Source organism: Amblyomma mixtum, chromosome 2 (genome assembly GCF_055824585.1).
Source record: "Amblyomma mixtum isolate Tamu chromosome 2, ASM5582458v1, whole genome shotgun sequence".
Lineage (NCBI taxonomy): Eukaryota > Metazoa > Arthropoda > Arachnida > Ixodida > Ixodidae > Amblyomma > Amblyomma mixtum.
This window is the reverse complement of record NC_143013.1, coordinates 198,428,700-198,453,996: the sequence shown is the minus strand read 5'-3', so window position 1 is coordinate 198,453,996 and position 25,297 is coordinate 198,428,700. Positions and strand designations below refer to the sequence as shown.

At 45.9% G+C, this 25,297-nt stretch overlaps 1 protein-coding gene across 1 annotated transcript in view; it reads right to left on the bottom strand.

Moving 5' to 3' along the window:
• LOC149362167 (uncharacterized) overlaps positions 1 to 16,845 on the bottom strand; it is a 91,657-nt gene extending 74,812 nt beyond the window's left edge. Inside the window, exons 1-3 of the mRNA XM_089572930.1 lie at positions 16,727 to 16,845; positions 3,685 to 3,917; positions 2,249 to 2,574 (exon numbers count right to left, since the gene is read on the bottom strand). Of these exons, the coding sequence (XP_089429056.1) occupies positions 2,249 to 2,574; positions 3,685 to 3,897 (539 nt within the window). The 5' untranslated portion in view covers positions 3,898 to 3,917; positions 16,727 to 16,845. The remainder of the gene's footprint in view (positions 1 to 2,248; positions 2,575 to 3,684; positions 3,918 to 16,726) is intronic.
• Positions 16,846 to 25,297: the final 8,452 nt, after the last annotated feature.

Sequence of the window (25,297 nt, the reverse complement as noted above, 5' to 3'; positions counted from 1 at the left end):
GTCTGCACAAAAGTTCCTCTTTACTGAGAAACACGCAACACAGTACAGTGAAACCTCGTTAAACCGTAGTTGGCCGGAACCCGGAAAAAGTACGTACTAAACGGTAGTACCGCTTAACAGGAGTAGCATAAAATCGCCCACTTACCTACCAAAAAACAAAACCAGAGATCAGTAGTAGTTGAAAGAAGGAAAAAAACATGCAGCCTTTATTTTGCACTGAAAAAGTCGGCAATCTTCGTTTGACGCCGCGGTGTTCTGGCAGCGACAACAGCAGCCTCAAACTCATTTAGGCCGCGAGCCAGCTTCTCGGCCAGTCCCCTTTTTTCAGCGAACAGCCGCATCACGTTTACAGCGCGTGCAGCCTCTGCCACTGTTGGGCCCAAATCACCCTCACTTTCCACGTCGTCCTCATCACTGTCCGGCGCACAGGCACTGCGCGCTACCCACTCGAAAGTAGCGCGGGGAGGAGGTGAAGCGAGCGCGGCTTTGGCCGCTTATCTGTTCTTTCAGCCAGCGTCGGCTCCGCGGTTGTTGCTGGTTGTTGCTGCGACACGCATCTTATCTTTTATCTTTATCTTTCCTCTGATCTTTTAACTCTCCTCTATCTGCACTAGGCAGCGGTGGTGGCTCCGCTGAGCCGGTAGGCAGGGTGCAATTTCCTTTCACCCTTCTCTCAGTCGCAACAAAACAGCAACAAGCAGCGCACGACTGCTGCGACACAACAAAGCACACAAAAAAAAGACGCCAGCTGCTTCGGCCGCCGCTAACCTCGCTTCCCTCGCCCTTTCTCACGCTGCTGATGACGATGACCATACCGATCGCCTATGAGCAGTACAGTAGCGCCGCTCGTGGCAGTATTTTTTTCTTTTTGCTCTCGGCGCACCGGCTTTGCGGGCTGCGGAGTGAAGTCGAATTAACCGACGCACGACAAAATTTGTTCGAATTAACGAGAGTTTCGCCCCATAGACTCTTATGTATAATTGTAGGGACCTCGCGTGCGCGTCGAGTTATCCGATTTTCCGAATTATGGCCTCCGCGATCGGCTCCGGCGGCTCGCCGTCGCGGAGGCCACGGGTAGTTATTGCTGCCGCGGCAAAAAAAACCCCAAAGATGGCGCTAGTTGTATGATTACCAACTTTGGCGCCAATTTGTCATTAGAACCGTCCTTTGGGTCGGTGCTACCGGCGTGAATTCGTCACGCGCGAGTGCGACGAAAAGTGAAAATGGTACGTGCTAACAGATGCGACCGCGATAAGCTGGTACGGTTTATGCGGATGCAAAATGCATTATGTTCAATGGGTGCTCAGTCGGGGACTTGACTTTACTACTTTTAAAACGAAAGTACTGTTTAAGCGGGTACGTTTTAACGAGGTTTTACTGTACATCTTAAGTGGTGCGGGGACCTCTGCCCCTGTGGTTGGCTTCCCCACAGTGCACCCTCTTTAGACGTGTTAGTTACTTTAACTAGCAAGGGAGGGCGCCGGCGTAGCAGAGACATGAGCGCCATGGATGGCGTGATTGCTGTGCGTGCGGGGGAGATGGCCCTCTTCGGCTCGGGACCTGCGAAGTGCACTGACGGTCACGTGCGAAGCTCCGCTCTTCGTTGGCGGGGTGAATGACGAAGCCTCATGGGGCGGGAAACATTCTCCCACAGCTCATCCCGTCTGGCCTCAGAGTTTCTCTCTGCCCTAGCGTGGGCGAACATTCACTCGTAACTGTGCTGGTGAGTCGGATGTCCTCGATTCCTCAGTGTATTTTGTTGCTAGACGGCGTTATTGTTGTTATAGCAATAAATGCCTTGTTTGTGTCAGCAAGAGTGTCGTTCCTTTGTTCCCACAGAGCAAGGCCCGCTATGGTTGGTGTGCGCTCGGTAGCGTACGCAACCACGCGGCGGAGTCCTGGTGGCTTTGGACCGTGTCAGCCACGCTTAATCGGGGTAGAATGTGTTTATCTCCCTAATTAAAAACTTCACAGCAGATTTTTGTTACACTTAGTGTATGGGAAACTAAACAAATGGTATAACACTGTTCATCTTACCTGAGCATTTATCCTAATGCGAGAGCAAACAGCGCCCCTTCTGGAACAACTCAACAGGTCTTTCACTGATTCTACGGAGGAAGCCCGTGGTATACGGTACCGCATTGATTTTAAAGTGACCAGAGAAAGTAAGCTAAAGAGGCAATCTGACTCAGCCCGGTGCCAGCTGTATTTGCACTGCTTCGGAGTGTACGGCCACTGATCAGCCTACCTGCTGCCAGGGGGAGGGCCTCCGCCCGTGCGCTTGCAGCGGTGAGCTGCGTGCTGCTCCTTAAGTCCAGGTGGCAGGAATGCAGCTGATCCGCTCGCGCCTCCGCGCCGGGGATCCGAGCCCGCTCGGTCCCGTGTGGGGCCCCAGGAGGCTGCACCCGAGAGGGACGACGAGGGGCTGGCACTCAGTGGGGCAGAGGGGTGCCGGCCGGCCAGCGGAGACCGAGATGCCACCGCGGGGGAGGCATTGGCACGCAGGTTGCTGGGGTCGCTGAGAGACAGGCGGCCACGCTCGCACGTGGCCAGGGACAGCTGCTGTCGCTTGGCCTGCACACATCCACACCAGCGGCACAGCTTTTTGTGAGCTCATGCCTATAATGGAAACCATTTTTAACGCAAATAATAAATGAGCTCGCAGAAAGTTGTTCCCAACAAAGCACTATCTCACAACACCTACGTCGCGTACTTTCCCTGATGTTCTACAGTGAACAACATCTAGGACAGCAGCGAGTTCTTGAGTAAAAAAAAAAAAGGCTGCCACCATCTGGAAGACGAAGTAACGAGCGTTAGCTGTTGTATGCTATTGTAGATGGCACTACAAGTCTCAATGCGAGATGTGCAGTTTTCTAGTTGCTGCCACAGATGGCGCTATGATCTCAGGGTGGTAGCAGACCCCACGAAATCTCAAAACATGATGAGTAAGCGCTAACGCTTTCAAAAGCCTGCTTACAGCTTCTAACAGTGGCAAACAGGGCAATGCCTAAATCTCCGCATAAAATCTGTCCGCCAGCAAGTTCACTAACTCTAGCTGCCTTACACAGAAGCAATCGGAGCACTCTATTTAGATTAAGACTACAGCAAGCTTTGTCATACATGGTATGCTGGCACTCAAAATGCATCGCAGTGTCTTTCAACACTGTATACAAAAGTGGATCTGTAAAATAAGCAAAAGGGAGCAGTGCTACTCTTAAAACAAATAACTGGGACAATTAGTTCCCCGTGCTCGGTTCGACAACAGGAGACAGAAAACCAGATGCAGACTAAAGATGGACAAAGACAAAACACCGACAGTTTTAGTTGCGTCGTCTTCCACTTTTGGTCCTTGTCTTTCTTGGTGTACCATTGTGGCACCAATCGGGCACTACTCTGCCGGGACGCTAGCTGCCAGTATCAGGCTCAGCAAGGAGATGTGTCCAAGGTGCAGGACAGAAGTGTATACACCGTAGTGCCAAAGCCAAAACAAACTAAAAGAAGCGTGCAACTCTGAAACAGCTTGAGCAACAAGGTGCCTGAAAGAAAGTGCAAGAGAAGTTCAGAAATGACGGCGCAAGTCAGGAGAGGCAGTGGCTGTTACAGCTACATCTATGCGCCTGTAATCACGTGGCGACGCACCATGCCACATGTGGATGCAATCTGAGAGAAAGCAGGCAGTCCCACCTTGGCGTTCTTGCCCTGTCCACGCTTGCCACTCTTCCCCCCCTTGGCAGGTGGCACAGGAGGGGCCGCAGCGGGTGGGGGCTGCGCTGATGCGGCAGCCCCCGGATCGGCCGGACCGAGGCTTAGCTGGCCAAGGCCGTCCCTTAGCAGTGCCGCCGTCGATGCCTGACCTGAGTCCACTGCCACCTCCTGGGGTCCCTGTCCACTCTCCATGTGACACTCATGGGCCTTCCCTGCACGGATGGAAACACACACGTGCATGAACTTCTTTTCCTCACACAGCACTCCATGAGCTTACCTTAATGGCCCCACTTCTTTGCTAACCTTCTCTGTGCATGACTCACACAACATAAGCAAGCCTGACACTTTTGTGTGCCTTGTCTCCAGACTTTCTACCTTTGTTCAGCAACTTCTTGCAACAAACAGCAAGGCCTGCCAATAGAGCAAGGCATTGTTTCCCTCTCAGAATGCAAATTTTCCCTCTATTCCTCCAACCAGTTACAACATTAATATACCAACTCAATAGACATTTCCAGTTTTCACCTTTGCAAACATCTTTGCTATAATGCCCGACATGCAACCTTTAAAATGGCGTGCGCTTCAGAAATGCTCTGTTGGAGCAAAGTCAGTGCCAAGGCTAACGTTTTACAGCACAGAAATAGTGGCAGTCGAATATATATTTCCAGCTTCCTTTCAACATCCTCACAACTAGAACACGGTAAGTAATTATATGCATTTCGAAACTTTAATAATGCTTATTGCAAAAGTCCTTTTGAAATGAGCAGCTACAGCAGAGAAGTGAATTTCAAAATGTCCACCAAAGCCTAATTAGCAACTGCAGATATCCTGCTTTGCTTGTTGATTTAACTCCTAACCCTGCTTAAACCCTTAACTGATGTGTATCTGTTCATGGCTACGAGCTTAAGGAACATTTCCGTAACCAACAACTTGGCATACCAACAGAAATAGAAAGCCATCAAAGAGTCGGTGCAGCCACCTCAGACATCACAAGACTTGCTGACAAGCAATGGTTTTTGCTGTGTTTTTACCAGCAAATGGCGACATTCAAATGGGGTAATTTTTCTAGGCGGTTTAGACAGCTCCAAGTAACCCCATTGTGCATTGCGGTGGCTTCCAATGCTTGTGGAACACCCGACCATTACTGTAATAACTAGCAGATAAAAATCAATTGCATTACACACTTTCGCCGTAAGGGCTCTCTGGGCGCTGCCATATTGCTTGCTGGACTGTCGAACGTCTCTCATGCTAGCATGGTGAAAGTTGCAACGCAAGTGGTTTCTGACAGTCCTGAAAGGAGGCGTTTTGACAACAGCCTCGCCTGATGCAAACGTCTATATACCAATACGCGACTCGCCCTGTTAGAAAATGGTGAAGACATGACTTCTCTCAGGGACACATATATAAAAAAAGAAGGCTCGCTAGTATTTAGGCAGCAAACCAGCACATATGACAACGCTGCAATGTCTTCCACAACAATAAGCCACCCATTTCAAAGATTCTTCCTCGGCTTCTCCCCATAGTATTGAACTGTTTGCGCTCAGATCTGATTTCTGACAAAAGGTTCAATTCTAAGAAGTTATTAATGTAAACACAGCGTGGATAAGCTGGGTGGCTTCGTAGAAAGTCTTAAAGCTCTTTGAGTAACCTAAACCAATCATATCCCAAATGAAGTTGCTGACTGACTGACTTTTGTTCATGAGCGTGATTAGCAAAAAAGTGACAAAAAGCAAAATTACTCGTGTGCACATCTCTGAAATGCTGCCCACTTCTTTCAAGTTTTATATGTATTAAAAAAATACACCTTTGAGCAATGCAGAATAAGAACAGAAAACAAAAATAAATTTATTCGTTCAAAAATTAACCCCCAATTTACTCCTAAAATAAATGCGGCATAGGTGCGCTAGTATAATATGTATGTAGACTTCGCCTGGGTTCTGATGGCTTTACAGACAATCCAAGCAGCAATTGGCGCGACATAGTTTCTGCCTTTCCACTTGGTTGCAGCTGCAAGTAAACCGGTTTGCCTCCTTTCCACTAGGCTGCAGCAGATTCGGTACTCAGTTCCACTTGGCTGTAGCTAAACCGGTTTGCCTGCAGCAGATGCAGTACTTAGTTCAACTTGGCTGTAGCTAAACCGGTTTGCCTCCTTTCCACTAGGCTGTGGGACGCGCGATACTGTCAGTTCCACTTGGCTGCAGCTAAACCGGTTTGCCTCCTTTCCACTAGGCTGTGGGACGCACGGTACTGTCAGTTCCACTTGGCTGCAGCTAAACTGGTTTGCCTGCAGCAGATGCGGTACTCAGTTCCACTTGGCTGTAGCTAAACCAGTCTGCCTCCTTTCCACTAGGCTGTGGGACGCGCGATACTGTCAGTTCCACTTGGCTGCAGCTAAACCGGTCTGCCTGCAGCAGATGCGGTACTCAGTTCCACTTGGCTGTAGCTAAACCAGTTTGCCTCCTTTCCACTAGGCTGCAGCAGATGCGGTACTCAGTTCCACTTGGCTGTAGCTAGACCGGTTTGCCTCCTTTCCACTAGGCTGCAGCAGATGCGGTACTCAGTTCCACTTGGCTGTAGCTAAACCGGTTTGCCTCCTTTCCACTAGGCTGCAGCAGATGCGGTACTCAGTTCCACTTGGCTGTAGCTAAACCGGTTTGCCTCCTTTCCACTAGTCTGGAGCAGATGCGGTACTCAGTTCCACTTGGCTGTAGCTAAACCGGTTTGCCTCCTCTCCACTAGGCTGTGGGACGTGCGATACTATCAGTTCCACTTGGCAGCAGCTAAACCGGTCTGCCTCCTTTCCACTAGGCTGCAGCAGATGCGGTACTCAGTTCCACTTGGCTGTAGCTAAACCGGTTTGCCTCCTTTTCACTAGGCTGCAGCAGATGCGGTACTAAGTTCCACTTGGCTGTAGCTAAACCGGTTTGCCTCCTTTCCACTAGGCTGCAGCAGATGCGGTACTCCGTTCCACTTGGCTCTAGCTAAACCGGTTGGCCTCCTTTCCACTAGGCTGCAGCAGATGCGGTACTCAGTTCCACTTGGCTGTAGCTAAACCCATTTGTCTCCTTTCCACTAGGCTGCAGCAGATGCAGTACTCAGTTCCAGTTGGCTGTAGCTAAACCGGTTTGCCTCCTTTCTACTAGGCGGTTTGATGCACGATACTGTCAGTTCCACTTGGCTGCAGCTAAACCGGTCTGCCTGCAGCAGATGCGGTACTCAGTTCCACTTGGCTGTAGCTAAACCGGTTTGCCTCCTTTCCACTAGTCTGCAGCAGATGCGGTACTCAGTTCCACTTGGCTCTAGCTAAACCGGTTGGCCTCCTTTCCACTAGGCTGCAGCAGATGCGGTACTCAGTTCCACTTGGCTGTAGCTAAACCCATTTGTCTCCTTTCCACTAGGCTGCAGCAGATGCAGTACTCAGTTCCAGTTGGCTGTAGCTAAACCGGTTTGCCTCCTTTCTACTAGGCGGTTTGATGCACGATACTGTCAATTCCACTTGGCTGCAGCTAAACCGGTCTGCCTGCAGCAGATGCGGTACTCAGTTCCACTTGGCTGTAGCTAAACCGGTTTGCCTCCTTTCCATTAGGCTGAGGGACGCGCGATACTCTCAGTTCTACTAGGCTGCAGCTAAACCAGTCTGCCTCCTTTCAACTAGTCTGCAGCTGGCATGCAGCATCACGGCACAGAACGGCTTTTTCGCTAGTGAGGCACCTAGTGCGAGCGCACTAGAACATAGAATAAATAAATAACAAAACAAGCTCAAAGTCCTGCTGCCTAACTAAAAGAATGTTTTCGGGTGCGCGGCTGTATTACTACCAGCTATCTCCCTTACGATGTACAGAGGGCAGAATACTTGCTTAGAAAAACTGAGCTACGCGCTCTGGGCATGTTTAGGACTTAACACGCTATATCTATGGATCACACTTGGTTTGAAATGGCCAGGACATAATGTGCAGTTAAACTGATAGGACTGCATAGTCATTTCTTGCCTTCCTGGTCACCACCACGGCTTTGGTAGCCACTTTCGTGGTCGGAAGACACAGCCCGGGCATTCTAGACAAGTGTTTCTTCCTCTGTAAGCAGCAGGCAAGCATCTGGACTCTGGCGATGTCCGTCTGCTTTCTTTACAAGTTGCGAGTAGATTGCCATTCGGACTGCATATGTACTGGAGGTATGGGCAGCAGTGCCACAAAAGATAAGCACAACAAATACACAAAGCTGTCATTGACTGCTAAAATGGGATGCAAGGAGAAAATTGGAGGGGACACTTAACTCTTTCCTTACCATGGGGAAATTGGCTGTTTTTTGTATGGTTTAGTTACGAATTCTTTGTGCAACAGCTACTAAATGTACAGTGCCATGCGGTACATAAAAGTGAAGGTGCTTTCAAGCAGTATTTATTTTTAAGAAATACAAAAAAATTTATTTAGATAAAAAATATTCATGAACAAAAAAAATACAAATGCAAAAAGTTTCTCAGTAAGGAGTAATATCTCAGCCAAAAAATTTTTTACCGAAATTCCAAAATATACAAATCATGGGTATATCAATAGGCAACATTTCTTTATAAAATGATACCTATACACTCAGTACTCTTTGAGTTAGGAAAAATTACAAGACGCATAGTGAAATATTTAAGTTCTTGATTGGTCCTACTTAAATTTTTTTTCAAGGAAAAGATTAACTTATAGCACAATACTATATACCAAAACGCGCGTGTTAAATGCACAGTACAAAAGCACATTACGAAAGAAATACAGTAATAACAAAATGGTAATAAAAATTAGCAATCACAAATAATTAATGAAAGCTGATGTTGATCGGCTGATCGGCTGCGTCTTCTTCATCTGAGCTGAACTCCGACGACGCGACATCGATGTCCGAGTCATCTGTGCTCGATGAGTCTAAAAGATCACTTGCCGGGTCGTCGGGATCGAGCAAAACTGCGATCTTTCGAGCGCGTGCGGTTTTGGATGTCGACGCCATCACTCCGCTCAAGTGCGCGTCAACCTTCGCACCCGCGCGCCCTTTAAAAATCGCCGCCACGCGGTAAAAGTGTGAACCGTGCAGAAACGGAAACTCTACTTTGTATAAAATCACCGAGATGGCGCCACAAGTCCAGGGCGCAGTGGTATTTTTAAAATTCGCGCTCTAAAACTTCGCTCGCCGGCGATCGACGCCTAGTGCCGTGGTAAGGAAAGAGTTAAGCCCCCCCCACCCCCATCCCCACAAGGGTATGATGCGATAGCTTTAATGGGTTAATGCCAACAGATGCGGAATTGGTCACTCTCGACTTAACATTCGCAGATCCTTAAACCCTCACACCACTCCTGTCGCAGTAGTTAAGCGATGCGCCACTGCCCTGCGATGGCAGGTGCTGTCCCGGTGGGGCTTGAGCAACATAGGTTGCTCTTCCCGAGAAACCTCTTGCGACCTATCATTGATATAACTGCCACCTGCCACGGTGGACAGCTTGCTCACAATCTGGGGGGCAGGTTGTGATGACGCCACAAAGTCACGTGACCTAGGTAGCTTCTCCCCAGGTTTTTCGTTCACAGCGCCAACGCCAACGACACCATTTCTGCACAACAGGAGCCTTAACACTATCGCATTAAAAATCATTAACAGTTGGGTTTCTGATACCAATACTGACACGACTGGTCAGAAAAATATTTAAACAAAAAACAACGTAGACTGCTAACAATGTAGGCAGTTCACATTACCCCGTTACCATTATTAGCGCCATTTTCCTTTATGCAGAATGCCGCATGCTTGCCCTGCTTTCACAGAAAACACTACTAACATGATTTTAAGCTGTGTGTGCCCAAAACCGGACCCAGTATCAGCAGGCCACCAATATGAGCATCCCAAAATAGTGTTCAGCAACCCACTAACTTAGCTGCATCTCCGAGCTGAATTAAAGCCTAAAGGTGCACATTTTTATGTACCAATTCGAAAGAATTATGGCTGATGAACTATACAGTTTCCTTTCACTTGAAATAAGCTTTACTGGTTGTACACAGGTAACGTCAATCAGGTAACTTTAACGCTAAGGTCACTCAATCAAGCCGCAGTCACCGTATTTTTCTTTGATGTCTCTCTTTGGCCATGCTACATTTTTTTAGTGTGTATCCAAGCTAACCTGTTCCCCTGTCTTTATGTTTATAAAGGCAAGCTGCACTCGACTGGCATTCCAGTCACTATGATGACGAAGTGAGGACAACTCTGCAGATAAATTGCACACATCACTTCCCAAAATTACGTTGACCCCTTCAGTAAGCAACTTAAGCCTGGTGCAGAGTTCGTTGTAAAGTTACACTCAGCCTTGTAGGGGGTGCAGCTGCCTGCCCAAGACATTTCTCTTGTTAGTGATAATAATACTAAGGAACATTTACTGGCAAATTGCATAAAGCAAGGACTGCGTGCTTAGAAAAGAATTGTTCCTTAATGCAATCGAAGTGCCTTCGTTATTATTGAATGAGATATAATACAATGTATGCAAAGCATTTCTTTGTGAATGCGTTAAAACTGTAATTGCTGTTTTAATTGTTTTTCGCCACTGTTGAGTGATGCCACTACAGGAGCGTAGGGCTTTGTCAAGTTGTTGTTGAGACTACAGTTTCCCTGCACTTCCAGTGTCATCTGATATCATATGATGCAAATAAAATTCAATTCAGTTGCGTGCCAGCAACATAACATGACCTAACCAATTTAAAAAAAAAAAAAAACAGCCCTTTTCATTTTCGTTAAGAGACTTCTTTGAGATAGTGCTTTTCACCCTTGCATTAGACTACAGAACACACCCACAGCCATAACAAAAGAGATCAGCAGCTATTAATTGAAGAAAGACTGCAACTTAGATAATGCACACAATAATGGATAAAAATAGATTTGGAATAAAAACTAATTGTCTGCCATAGCTCAATGAATAAGTAAACTCGGGCATAGGAGCTAAGTTTGTAGGCAGCCATTACTTGGAAAAGGCAATAATGCTCTCCATTTAAATTCCTGCAGTAAAACGTCTCAAAAAATTCTTTCCAAACCTCTTTACTTGTTCTAATACAGCATCGAAGCCGGTCCACTTATGAAAAGTCGGCCTGAAGCCACTCATAAAAGAAACAGCATTCCCTTTCTGCGAATCCCAGGGTAAGGAATAGTTTTGAGAAGCTTCGAATTGAACAACAATGGTATAGCAGGAACTCCTCGGCAGCTCAGTGCATTTCTAGAGAACTGCACAAGGCAATAATTACGCTTTCCTTTAAAGAAATCAAATGAAATCAAATCAAATTTATTTTGCAACAAGTAGATGGTCGCCTGGGCTAAAAGCTGTACAAACAGCTTGACAAAGGCCCAGGAAACCGGTGCACAACATAGCAGGAGCAAACAGCAAATTTCAAAAGTTCATTAACAGTGTTATACAATGCATACATCACTGTAGCACGAGATGAAAACAAAACAAAAAAAGTTGATCAGTAATAAAATCAGTGGAAAAAGCTCAACAAGGCAGAAAGTTTGTAAATGCGAGTATAATATTTAAAGTAAGAACACATGTATGGATAGATTATATTTGCACGAAGTAGGTTCTCAATTGCTTAGGACTAAAACCAACAGTGTCTTTATATTTGCTGCGAAGAACGGAAAGATTATGAGCCAAGGATTGTAATTTGTAGTCTGTTCTAAAATGTGGTAGGGACCACGTGTCAGTGCATCTAGTGTTTACTATTGCAGTGCGGTGTGCAAGAGATGCAAGTTTCACCAAGAAATTACCCATACCTGCCGAACCGAAATAAGTTACTTGTAGCAAGCGATATTCATAAGTATTATCCACACGGATCATATTAAGTGATGTTATTATGGGTTGCATATTTGACGTTGGTTCTAAGTTTACGATGAGACGAACAATTTTTATTTGCAAGACAAGAAGCTTGTTCATATTTGTTTTAGTTGTTGTTGCCCATACTAGAGTACACTAGTTAACATGAGAAAGGAACAGAGCATAGTAAATTTGCAGTTTAGCACTTATGGGGAGCAATGCGCGACAGCGTGAGATTACACCAGTAACGGTAGAGAGCTTTTTAGAAACATGGTTTATATGAGCGTCCCATTTAAAATGTGAAGAGAAGTATACACCTAGAACCTTATGCTCGTGAACTATCTCTATGTGCTGGTCTTGGAAAATGAGTGGATCTAGGGCAGGAACTTCTTTATTATAAGCTCGAAATATAATGGCTTTGGATTTAATTGGGTTCACCTTGATTTTATTTGCTTTGGTAGAGGCTGAGAGTTTAGTAAGGACATCATTAGATCTTAATACTAGTTGGCTGATATTATTCGCAGAAATAAGTAGGGTACTATCATCGGCATAGATTACAAATCGAACTGAGGTGTCAATGTTAACAATATCATTTATATATGTGTTAAATAAAAGGGGGCCCGGAACACTTCCTTGTGGTACGTCACATACTATTGGTAAGAGAGATGACTTTTTGTTAATGATGCATACACACTGGTGCCTATTTTCCAGGTAAGATTGCAGTAGAGCCAAAGCTGTTCCACGAATTCCATAAGATGAAAGTTTATTAATGAGAATACTGTGAGCGATGCAGTCAAACACTTTGCTGAAAGCAATAAATATTCCGGTTGTCAGTAAATTATTATCAATATTTCAATATTATCAATATTTTTCCAGTGCCGCCGCGGTGGCTCAGCGGTCATGGTGCTCGGCTGCTGACCCAAAAGACGCGGGTTCGATCCCGGCCGCGGCGGCTGGAATTTCTTTGGAGGAGAAATTCTAGAGGCCCGTGTACTGTGCGATGTCAGTGCACGTTAAAGAACCCCAGGTGGTCGAAATTTCCGGAGCCCTCCACTACGGCGTCTCTCATAGCCTTAGTCGCTTTGGGACGTTAAACCCCATAAACCATCAATATTTTCCAAAATTATTTCCTTCAGGCTTAGCAAAGCAGCCTCAGTCGAGCGACCCTTCCTGAAACCATACTGTGAGTGTTAAGTCTGTTAAATTTTTTTTCTTGTCAAACAAGTTTGTAATACCAGAAAAAATTAGCTTTTCTAATCCCTTGGAAAACACTGGGAGTACGGAAATTGGCCTGTTATCGGATACTAGATTGTGATCACCTCCTATATAATACCGACACCCTTGCACATTTCATAGCAGTGAGAAATATACCTGACTCAAGCACCAGATTGAAAATATGAGCTAAAGGAGATGTTAGCAATTCTAATACGTATTTAACGGGTTTAATTTGAATATCGTCAGCACCTAATGACCTACTGTTATTTAGACCCATGAATGTGCCGTATATTTCGTTTTCATTAGTAGGATCAAGAAATATGCTTTCAACACTGTTATAAGCTAGGGCAACTGTGTCTGATGGAGTACAAATTGGTGTTGCAGTGTTTACAAAGTAGTGGTTGAAGTGTTCTGCCAAGTCACATGATGTGCGTAAGGACTCATGCACGTGTCCTCCTTTTCCTCTGCTTGCAAAGCAAAGCACCGAGAGTAAAGCAGCCTACCAGGTTGAAAGCAGAGTGGCCTGAAAGATGTGCAGAAGGCATTGTGCACATATGCTGTCACATGAAGCAGATGCACCCCAACAGATGGCGCTGTGTTAACGCTTTCTCCCCAGTAATCGTAGAACAGGAGTATTTGCTCAAGGCTGCCCAAAGTTCACCACCCTCCAGGAAAGGTCAAGAGCACAGGCACGACAATGACTGCTGCTCAGCTGTTAACATCTCCGTCATCTCTTGCGACAGCAGACATTTTTTGGGAGCAGTCTGTCAAAAGCAAGTAAAGGCCACCAGCCCGTACCCGTAGCAATGGCCTTTTGTTTCTTAAACAGAGCATATGCAACAGCAAGCAAGCGTTTGTCTAGGGACTCGGCAAGGCAGCTTGCTTGCACCTATGAACGTTTCAAAAATATGACCTTTTGCTGTGCAACGATACAGTGTAGCACACATCCCAGTTTGCTGGGTCAAACAGTGAATGCATGCATAAAAATACCGCTCCAAATAACTAGCCACAGAACAAGAAGGCCTATTTCGTATGTGCCACACAATTTTTCATGCACTAATTCCTGCTGACTGTACTGTTCGTTTTTTCATTATTGTAGTGTACAGTTGCAAACATTTGGAACAAATGTGCACTGGTGACCCAGGCTGCCACAACAATCCACACAGAAAGGTTGGTTGGTTTATGAGGTTTAACGTCCCAAAGCGACCCAGGTTATGAGAGACGCCGTAGTGAAGAGGTCCAGATAATTTCAACCATCTGGGGTTCTTTAACATGCAATCACATTGCACAGTACACAGGCCTCTAGAATTTCGAATCCACTGAAATTTGATCGCCATAGTTGGGATCGAACCCGCGTCTTTCAGGTCAGCAGCTGAGCACCAAACCACTGAGCCACCGCGGCGGCCACACAGAAAGGATAAAACTAAGTGTCAAATCTATTAGGTGTGATTACTACATAAACACAAAAGTTTTTGCTCTCTAAGCTCATAAAACTGGAGTACAATGCTAAAGATATGAGATATATGCTGGCAAGAGTTTCATTTATTTTTCATGAGACATGTTCCATTGAAGCAAGGAAGTGCCTACAAATATGCACTCCTCTCAACAGCCAAATATTTTTTCGGGAGGATCCCAAGTTAATTTCTTGTACTGGGACGAGGGCAGCATGGCGGTACATGTCAAGCAAAAACCACAAATACACTCTACGACAACTTTTTCTGGCAATAAAGCGTAAGCTTCAGAACCGACGCATGCCCTCTTTTTCTATGCAGTAAAATATAGTTCCCACTAGCATATATTAGTTTTCTGTTAAAACATGGTATACCGTCAATATACATCATTTAAGGCATATCTATAGCATAACTGTCCATACGCATTATTCAATGTCAAGGAGGAAACAGTTTTCTTCAATACGAGTTTGCTAGGGGGACCTAGTTACAAAAAGCTTCCATGCATGGTGCCAGCTGTACCAGCAATGGATTGGAAGTACCGAGGATAGAGAAATGCACCAGGGAGTCATGCGGCGAAATTATTTGATGGAACGAGACAGTTATGGATGCTCCACCAATGTAGCTGTCCCTTCACTGACAAGGAAAGCTGTCGCCACGTATAACAATTTTTAGACCGAAAGTTCCATTTCATGACCAAAGCTGCAAAAGCAGATTGCTCGCTGAAGCCTTGCCCTTGAATAAATAAAAAATAAATATTGCCACGACTGGGATTCGAACCTGCTGCAGCGCGAACAGATCAGCTTCGCTGGCCACTGCACGAGAGCGACATGCTATCGCCGCAGCCGATCACGCCTCGTGTTAATTAAACTGCAACACACTCTTGCGCTGTGCACTGCACACCATAGTTTCCATTAACTTTCATCTGTGGCGTGAACCGATCAGATCAACTTAACCTTTATCAGAGCTTAACTCGAGTCTAATATCGTCACCAGACGTGCTAACGATCCAGCAAAGAAAAACTATTAGCCAACCAGGCTAAACATATGCTTTGGCATGTCTACTCGGTTTAGCTACGTTAAAACCATACCTACATTAAAACCATTTGGGGCGGGGGGGAGCAGAGTTCAAGTAAGGTGCAATGCGCACAATTTTTTTTTTTACACAATCTGTTCGTTTCCAGCTAGCTTCGGAACCTCCTTTTTCACCCGTAGGTGTTACTAGGCTGCGTGAATGCATGTTCACAATAACATCTACAATGAACAATGACCAAACAACAATTTGCACTTTGCAAACTGACAGGAAGAAATCCTTATTCATGAATATATATGCGACAGAAAAAAATAAGGGCGAGTATGACGTGCAAACTTTACAAACAAGAGAAAATGGCAATCCACCAAACTGAATTGTCATAACAAACTGCTAAGACTTTTCCAGCTGCAAGAAACCAATGTTAAAGTATGCGAAAACGCAGGTAAAACACATGTCTCAACATGGCATGAACAGTTGATCAATTATGTGCATTGTCACTTTTTTCTTCTTTGTTGTAAGCGAAGGTCGCAACCCGGAAAAGCACCACTACGCGCCGCAACTGTGGCTCTGTAATGCGCAGTCGCTACTAAGAAAAACACAAGATAGCCTACATTCTTCACAAACGCAAAAAAAAGGGGGGAGGGGGGAGAGAAGGGAGTAAATGGCACGCTCGAGACCCCTGAGAACTGTACTAAGCGCAACGCCACGTACCACGCTGCATTAGAACCGCTGCCCTCGCTAAACAGCGGGTCCAGCCTGGCGTGCTTAGCGCACAATGCAGGCCGCGACGCCGATCGATTCCAAGATGAGGCGAGGGGGCAGGCGCGTAGGACGCTGCTTCTTCCGGAAAGGAAACGCTCCTTTTCCACATCCCATATCCCTTTGCCTCCCCCATCAACCCAAGGACACGAGAACGCAGCGGTGAAAAAAAACAAAAAAAAAAACAAAACACGCACGCACTGCACGCACCGCAGATAGCGGCGGTGAAGTCAACTTTCCTCGGGATAAGGCCGGCCGAGGGACATCAGCTGTTTCGCAGTTCGCACGTCCAGCTAGCCAGCGTGCGGGTACGCTCGTGCGGGTACGCGGGTACGCTCGAGGCGAAATGAAATAGCAAAGAAGAGGGGACATCTCCACGGTAAAGAGAGCGGTTCGATACCTCTAATCCTTAGCAAGTGCAATGCGTGCTACCCTACGCCGTCAAAGCCGTGCCCCTGAGAGTCGATGGCTCAGGTTGGAATCGAACGTGCACCTACGATGGAAGTGAACAAGGGTTCCAATGCTACGGGCGCAGACAGCTCTGTCGTTGTGTGGGTGTGATAACACGACAAAGTAAAAACATACGAAGGAAGGGTTGCATCAAACGTGTCAATTCTGTGAGCGAGAGAGGCGACGTCGCTCGTGCCGTGTGGCATGACTGCCCGTGAAATAATGCCTCGTGCTTTTCGGGAGCCTCATAAGCTGTGACGAGCAAGCCAAAAGCAGCTACTAGTGAGAGGAACGGGTTACGACATACCTGGAACAGTTTTTGAGGAGGCTGTGATGTGCGCCGGTCCGAACGTTCTCGGTTGGGACAGGATCCAATGGCCGACGCAAAGCCAGCAAAGCTGCCGTAGCTGCCGGACGGCCGCGGCCCGGTGGATTGAGAGAGGAAGAAGATATGTAGGAAAGGGGAAGAGCTTGTTGAAATTCTTAGTTGCGAAACTTCCCATCCGCTCCATGCATTAAAAGACGGCGGTTCAAGTTTGCCAAAATACGGGTGTTACGGATTGCCGCGCCGCTCGCGGTCAATAAACAAAAGTGTGTTCAAGGTGCAAACTCCGAGATTTTTAACAAACGCACAACCGCCTGTAACAAAATTCCTGAAAGAGATGTATTAACAAAAATCTGTAAACATAATGACCCAAAGATAAATTAAAACGCAAAATAAAAATAACACGTTTTAGATGACTACGATTAATGACGGCAGAAGCTTTGATTTGTTGCTCCTAGATGGGGCTTTAATCCGTAAGCATCCAAAAAAGCGGCTAATGGGTCTAGTATAGTCGCTTTTCCAAGCTGAGTGCTCTTGGTTGTTCTAGGTTCTAGGCATATGACGGGAAGGCTTTCACGATGGCGATTGCGCTTCTGAGCTGCGAAGAGCGGAATGTTTCGATTTCGGCTGTCAGCCCGTCGCCAACTGCGCTCGATCGAAGCCGCGCGCCATCGGACAGCACATAAAAGCCTAAGCAGCCGACGACGCACAGGGAGAGGAGAAAAAAAATCTATACTCCGGACGCGCCCTAGCGTGTTAACTCTGCGGAGCCCGATGCGAGCAATACGTTGTTCGAGCCGGTACATAAGGTTGTAACATCCGAAGAACAAGCTCTTGTGAGGCGTCTTCATGAAATGAGATTCAACTCCTTTGACTGTTCAGGATAATAATAAAAATTATAAACATATATAACGCGCAATGCCCCTGGAGCGCAGCAGCGTGTTCGAAACAGACAACTTTTGCATTTTGTTAAAGAAACAGACTAATTTTCACTGAGATGTTGTCGGCGAGCACGCGGAGAACGTCTATAGATACCGGGTCACCTTTTTGTTCGGCAATTATATTAACCGCTCAATTAATATTGAAATAACATATCAGCCATTTTATTGAAAATTAATAAGCGATTATTTGGCTGCACGGCGGCAAACATTTGAAAAACATTATGCCATGCATTTATGGCGCATGTGGGAAGCGAAACGTGCAGCACTGTTTATTGGTGGCCGGCGGTAATACCGAGCCCGAGCCGGGCAAAATTGTTAAAATTGGTAAATTAATTTTTGAGGAAAGAAAATGGCGCAGAACCTGTCTCGCATATCTCGGTGGACACCTGAACCGCGCCGTAAAAGGCTCGGATCGCATTTGTAGGCGTTGTGCATTTGTAGACCTCGTGCTTCTATCGCCGAGCGCCTAGTTTTGACCTTCATCAAGGTTAGAGGTCAAGCAGTGAAAAAGGGAAAAGGAATTGAATCAATATCCATGAGTGCGCGAATAGCTCTCGTCCAGCGAAACCACTAGACTATCGCCGCAGCCAACACGCCTCGTGTTGTTGTTGTTGCCAATCCTACCCACGACGGGGGATAGGCCAGGATTCAGTGAGGAGAGCCAAAAGAAGAAGGTAAATTGGACCTAATGGTCTTGCGTTGGGTAAGAAATAAAAAAAATATAGGGAATAATAATAATAACAATGGAAGAAAATAAACGGGCGAGAAGATTAGAGAACTTATTTCACGAAAATCGCTGAAAGATCGCGCTGTGCATTGGAGTGTGTCGTCTTCATCAACTTTCGTCTGCTCCGTCCCGCGGCACTGCCTGCTCACCGTCGTCTTCTACGTAGCACAAATCCGTGCTTTCGCTCCCATTCGAATGTAGTAAACATTCTCCGTAGTTTTTATCCATGCCCATTGATCCGCTCTAAATCTTCTGTTCCACTTTTCTTTCCTACGATTCTTAGAGTCACTGGACACTGTGAAAACTTATCCAGGGATTATAGCGAGTGCGAGCCTTTTCGTCTTTCTTTTCGCCACTAAGGACCGGCAACGACGATGTGATGCATGATGTACGTGTGTATACATATGTATACATATGTGAACGTACACAAACCCTAGAATACGAACGTTTTCTAGATTGTGATTGTGCTACCCGCACTATCCAATTTGTTGATTATCCTCCGCTAACAAATTTCCAACTCTCTTCACAAGGGCCGCCGCGGTGGCTCAGTGGTTATGGTGCTCGGCTGCTGACCCGAAAGACGCGGGTTCGATCCCGGCCGCGGCGGTTAAATTTCTTTGGAGAAATTCTAGAGGCCCGTGTACTGTGCGATGTCAGTGCACGTTAAAGAACCCCAGGTGGTCGAAATTTCCGGAGCCCTCCACTACAGCGTCTCTCATAGCCTTAGTTGCTTTGGGACGTTAAACCCCGATAAACTAAACTAACTATCTCTTCACAAGGGTCTTTTTAACTTTTGTACAATAAGTTTGCACACGATCTAAGAAAATCTTGAATTCTCAACCATTCTGTAAAAACGAGGCCTGCGATGGGTCGTTGCAGGCGACTATCGCAAGTGGACTCATGATAATCGCTTTATCGCGAACTTTTGCCGCTTTTTAAGGGAGGCTTGTTTACACTCCTTTTTATAACTATCTTTCCCTTTTTCATTATGCCTAATGGCAAACAGCTCGAATAAAAAAAAACAGTAAAAATGCAGTCACGTTGAAATTATACATATATGATTCAACGAAAAATTCATATTTAAATATATAACAAAATAATGAATAAAGAACAACATCAAAAATAATATACTTCGCCTCTTTCAGTTTCAAGTTTTGTTTTTGTTTTCAGATTTATCTTTGTGCATTATACAAATACCGCCCGACTTTGGGCCAATCCCTTAGCGACTCTAAAACGGCCGTACTCAACTTCTATCGCATAAGGGTGCATGCACCAGCTCGGTGCCTGCTGGGGCGGCCAACCCGAAACCTACCGCGACACGCAGAGCTCATCTGGGTGCCTGCGCACTAGGGGCATGGGGATTCAGTCCGCCGATAATTTAGCCCCAGGGGTTAATTTGGGGGGCTCAGGCGGTCCTCGCGCTTGGGGACTCGCGGGAGCGCGTGCACACCTCTGCCGAGCTACAGTGTCCTATCGCCTGGAGCGTCGCACCCATCCACCACCCCACCCATCTCTAAGCCGCAGGGAGCAGGCGACCTGGAGGAGACTCCAGACCTGCACGCTCCCTTCCCCCAATCTTCTCTCTCATTACGACCCCTCATCTCCGGCCTGCATTTTCTGCGCATCCCAAGGTCCACCCTTACCACATCCTTCTGGACTGCCTGGTGGAACCTCCCCCCGCTGGAACCACAGCACTCAAGACCTGAGAGGACTGGGAGGACCTCACTGCGATCCAAGGACTCCGCTCGGCAAAAGATCGTTACCAGCAGGGCCATCAACGTCACGGAGCGCCATAACATGAACGTTTGGTGGTGGTGGTGGAAACGTTTATTGCCAATGATGTAAATCGGGGGGGGGGGGGGGGGAAGCCCCCTACATGGCACTTGGATGCCTCCTCAATGTGAGGAGGAGGCACCGTTACAACGCGAAGGATAGCCCCTGGAGCGCAATCCTTCTGTGAGCGCTGGAGATGATCCGGCGCTGGTCTTGACCGGACGAGCTGGTCAGAAGAGACTCCCAGTAAGACTCTGCCGTGGTTGGTGATGGGGGATGAGGGAAGGTGGGGCATGTGAGGAGGGTGTGTAAGAAGTCTCCTGGTTTGCCGCAAAGTTTGCATGATGACGGGAATTGGTCTGGGTATCGGGCATGCAGCAGTATTGGGTATGGAGCAGTCTATGGAGCAGTCCGGGTTTATAGTTGTCGCCAATGTGCAGCCTGGGCTATGGTGAGGGATGGAGCTGGGGGTGCGTATTCCCTCCGTTTGTCTGGGTAGTGTGAATGACTGTGTACGGGAGGCCTGGGCATGGCCCAAAAGAACTCTCTCCACCGACTAGCACCAGAGACTCTGTGTCTGGCTTCAAAATTATCGCCCTGCCATGTCAGCGAAGGCGGTTGTGTGGAATGCGGCGGGCGCAACAGAAAGACGTGCGAAGTAGCCAGAGGGCTTAAGAGGAGAGGCCGCGCGGGGAGCCCAGCGCAACCACACGCATCCCCGCGGCCCGTTTTGCAATGCGTCCCCAACTCCTCCCCCCCCCCCCCCCCCCCTTTGGCGCAGAGACAGGTAGGTTTGTGCGTTTGTGTGTGCGCGCATGCGCGCCTGCAGACGGCCATGTTGCGAGGTACGGGCTGTGGACTCGGTGAAGGCTAGGAGTTGGGTCTCTGTTAAGGGCATAACGTAAGAGTAGCGCAAAACCAGGACGACGGACACAAGGGGAGAGAACACACACCAACAACACAGGCGCTAACTTCCCACTGACGAAGAAAACCAAACCCAACCAAGTGAACGGAACCTGAGCCAAAGAAGCGCATGCGCTGACCTAAGATATAAAATCGAAAAAAAAAGGTGCGAAAAATGCGATAAAAAATGTGAGATCAGGGATGTTTTAAACCCAAGAAGGCCAGCTCTCTTTTAGACAAGGAAATGGACGGAGTACTAACGCAGTTATCTTGTAAGGCAGCAATCTGTGCAGCTTCCACAATTTCGCGAGTTAGCTTATCTCTACTCTTAGCAACGACTGAGCATTTGTCCAAAAAAGGCACGCACTTGCAATCTTTGCAGTGCAAAGCTAGATTGCTGCCGCTATAAGTCTTCATGTTATTATTGTGCTCTCGAAGCCTATCGTTCAGGCACCTACCGGATTGCCCAATATACTGCTTGCCACAGGAGAGCGGAATGTTGTACACAATGCCCTCAGTACATTTAACAATTCTTTTCCTGTGGCGGATGGTACACTGCTGCTTTTGGGAGCTATGTGCGGAGGGCACGGACCTTTTGCATAACACACTGAGCTTTTGTGGAGCTGAAAACACCACACGAACGTTTGCCTTTTTCCCTATTTTCTTGAGATTGTGCGCGAGACAATGGACGTAAGGAAAGACAGCCACCTTGTCTCTCGTTTCTTCTGTAGTGTTAGGTTCTTTCCGGAGCTTCTTTTTCAGCAGGTTTTCGGCGACTGTACCCACGAAATCTTTAGGGTACCCTGCTTCGAGGAACCTCGCGAGTTGTTCATGAGAGCTAGATGCGGATTGATGGGGGCATGACTTTTCAAAGGCGTTTCCCATGCAGAGGTTAATAATTGTGTACAACATTCCGCTCTCCTGTGGCAAGCAGTATATTGGGCAATCCGGTAGGTGCCTGAACGATAGGCTTCGAGAGCACAATAATAACATGAAGACTTATACCGGCAGCAATCTAGCTTTGCACTGCAAAGATTGCAAGTGCGTGCCTTTTTTGGACAAATGCTCAGTCGTTGCTAAGAGTAGAGATAAGCTAACTCGCGAAATTGTGGAAGCTGCACAGATTGCTGCCTTACAAGATAACTGCGTTAGTACTCCGTCCATTTCCTTGTCTAAACGAGAGCTGGCCTTCTTGGGTTCAAAACATCCGTGATCTCACATTTTTTATCGCATTTTTCGCACCTTTTTTTGTTTTTTTTTATCTTAGGTCAGCGCATGCGCTACTTTTGCTCGGGTTCCGTTCACTTGGTTGGGTTTGGTTTTCTTCGTCAGTCGGAAGTTAGCGCCTGTGTTGTTGGTGTGTGTTCTCTCCCCTTGTTTTTTTTTATTTATTTATTTATTTCAGATACTGTCAATCCCATTGGGATTTTTACAGGATGGGCACATAGTAAAAGCGAATACAAATGGAATGGTATACATTAAAAACACTGTTGTTTGCAAGTAATTACATGAGTATGGGAAAAAAAACACAGATAACAGAAAATAAAACACATAACGAAAGAGTATATTTCACAGAAAAGAGTGCAATTTTATACATTGTAAGTAGTATGTTCATACAGATGCTGTTATATGCAGTGATACGAGTGGTCTGTTGTACTTGTGTAATTATGATTTATTTATCTATTTAATTATCGCGCAACTGTTCTTCTACCAGAGTTACAAATTTCTGCAAAGATGTATTAGTAGTGATAGAGGGGTTCAAACTATTCCATTCTTTTATGGCAAGCGGAAAAAATGAATATCTGAAACAGTCGGTTCGGAATGCGTACTTTCTAAGGGTTAATGGGTGCTTATGCCGGGATGGTCTCGATTCATCTACAGATATATATAACGAAGTATCTATGTTTAACGAGTTATGAACTAATTGGAACAATAATTTTAGTCGTGCTAGTCTGGCGCGTTTCTGTAAAGTAAGAATACATGCTTGATTTAGTAGTTGGGATGGTGAATCACTGGTCCTGTATTTGTTAAAGATAAATCTAATTGCCTTTCTCTGCACTCCTTCTAGTTTGTTAATGAGCTGTTGTGTGTAGGGAAACCAAATCGTGTTTCCATATTCGAGAACTGATCGTATAAATGTGTTATATGCTAACAGTTTGGTCTCCGGTGGCGCTTCTCGAAGCCGTCTTCTAAGGAAGAACAATCGTTTTAAAGCAGATGATACTGTACTGTTAATATGTGATTCCCATCTTAGATCATGTGAAATGATTAATCCAAGGTATTTGTGTTCGTGAACTCGGGTGAGCGGTATGTTATTGATGCTGTACACATATTCGGACCTTTGTTTTTTACGGGTTACACATAGGAAGGCTGTTTTTTTAATGTTCAATTCCATTTGCCATTTGTGACACCATATTACCACTTCATGAAGGGCGCTGTTTAAATCATCGTGGTCATTTACAGAGTTAATTTCGTTGTAAAGGATGCAGTCATCGGCAAAAAGTTTAATTTTAATTTTTATGTTAGAGGGCAGATCATTAATGAAGATAAGAAATAAAAGTGGAGCAAGGACGCACCCTTGGGGTACTCCCGACGTAACGAGCGCAGTAGAAGAAATTTCATTGTTAACTACAACATACTGAGATCGGTTAGTTAAGTAGTCCTCGATCCAATTGATAATAGGGCCGTTACCTAAAGTTGATCTAAGTTTGCTAATTAGTTTTTTATGGCTTACTCTGTCAAACGCCTTAGAGAAATCAAGTGCAATCAAGTCAACTTGCTTTTGGTTATCAATGCTCTGGAACAAATCATGTGTTAGTTCGAGTAATTGGGTGATAGTTGAAAGTCCCCTTCGAAATCCATGTTGAACAGGCGATAAAATGTTTTCTTGCTCAACATAACTGGTGATCTGCTTCAGTATAATGTGTTCCAATAATTTTCCTACCGTGCACGTTAGTGATATTGGTCTGTAATTTGAAACGTCATCTTTGCCTCCTGTTTTGTGTATAGGAATAACTTTCGCTATTTTCCATTCATTAGCTAGACTGCAGGTTGATAAAGATTTATTGAACATTAAATGTAAATATTTCGCGTTGACTTCGGCATATCTTTGCAAAAAAGTGTTTGGAATATTATCAGGACCATTTGCTTTTTTTGTATCTATTGATAATAGTAGGTTGAGCACGCCTGTCTCAGTTATTGTTGGCATGTCTAGCGGTGTTTGATTGCGGTGAATACTATCCGGTGTGCGGCCATCGTCATCTGTGAACACAGACTGGAAGTATGTATTTAAGGAATTTGCAAAGTTTTGATTTTGTCCTGGCCAGTTGAAGGTGTCTTTTTGTGTTTTGGGGCTGAGGTATTTCCAAAATTTTCCAGGGGAGTGTTTTAAAAAATTAGGAAGCGTAACTGAGAAGTAGTTTGTTTTCGCTGCCTTAATTTTAGCTTTCATTTCACGGATGGCGTTCGTGAGCTTATGTTTTACCTGAGTGTCATTTTTTGATTTTAGTGATTTCCTTAGTCGTTTTACTTTGCGTTTCTCATGAATGATATCGCGTGTTATCCAGGGATTACGTGTATTTGTTCGTTTGGTCTTCAATGGTACAAAGTTTTTGATGCAGTGCGATACAATGGCCTTGAAGCTTCCCCACAGCGTATCTATATTTGTACCTTGGTAATTAGCGAGTTCTTCAAACGATTCGTACTCCAAAATTAGGTAATTAAGTATGCTTGAATCGTCAGCGTTTGTGAAGTCTGGGTAAGTAGTTTTCGAGATAGTACGAGCTGCTGTTGCTTGAATGGGTGTGGTGCACAATGTTAGCTTATGATCTGATATGCCATCGAATACTGCTAAGTTGGTTTGATCGATCGCAAAGTGATTGCTGAGGAAGATGAGGTCAAGAATGTTAGATGCACTACCTTGAACACGTGTGGGCTCGTTGATAACTTGGAACAGGTCAAAACTAAGCATAATATCAAAAAGAGTTTCAGAACACGGGGAGCGGTACGACATGCTTTGCCAATCTATATCTGGTAGGTTGAAGTCCCCAAGAAGGATCAGTCTGGATTTTTGAACATGTTGTTGCATATATTCATACAGCGAGACCAATGCAGGCTGATCTGCCGAAGGACTGTGGTAAACACAACCTACAGTGACAGTGTTCGTTCCAAATAACAACTTACAAAACAGTGCCTCGGCACCCTCAACTT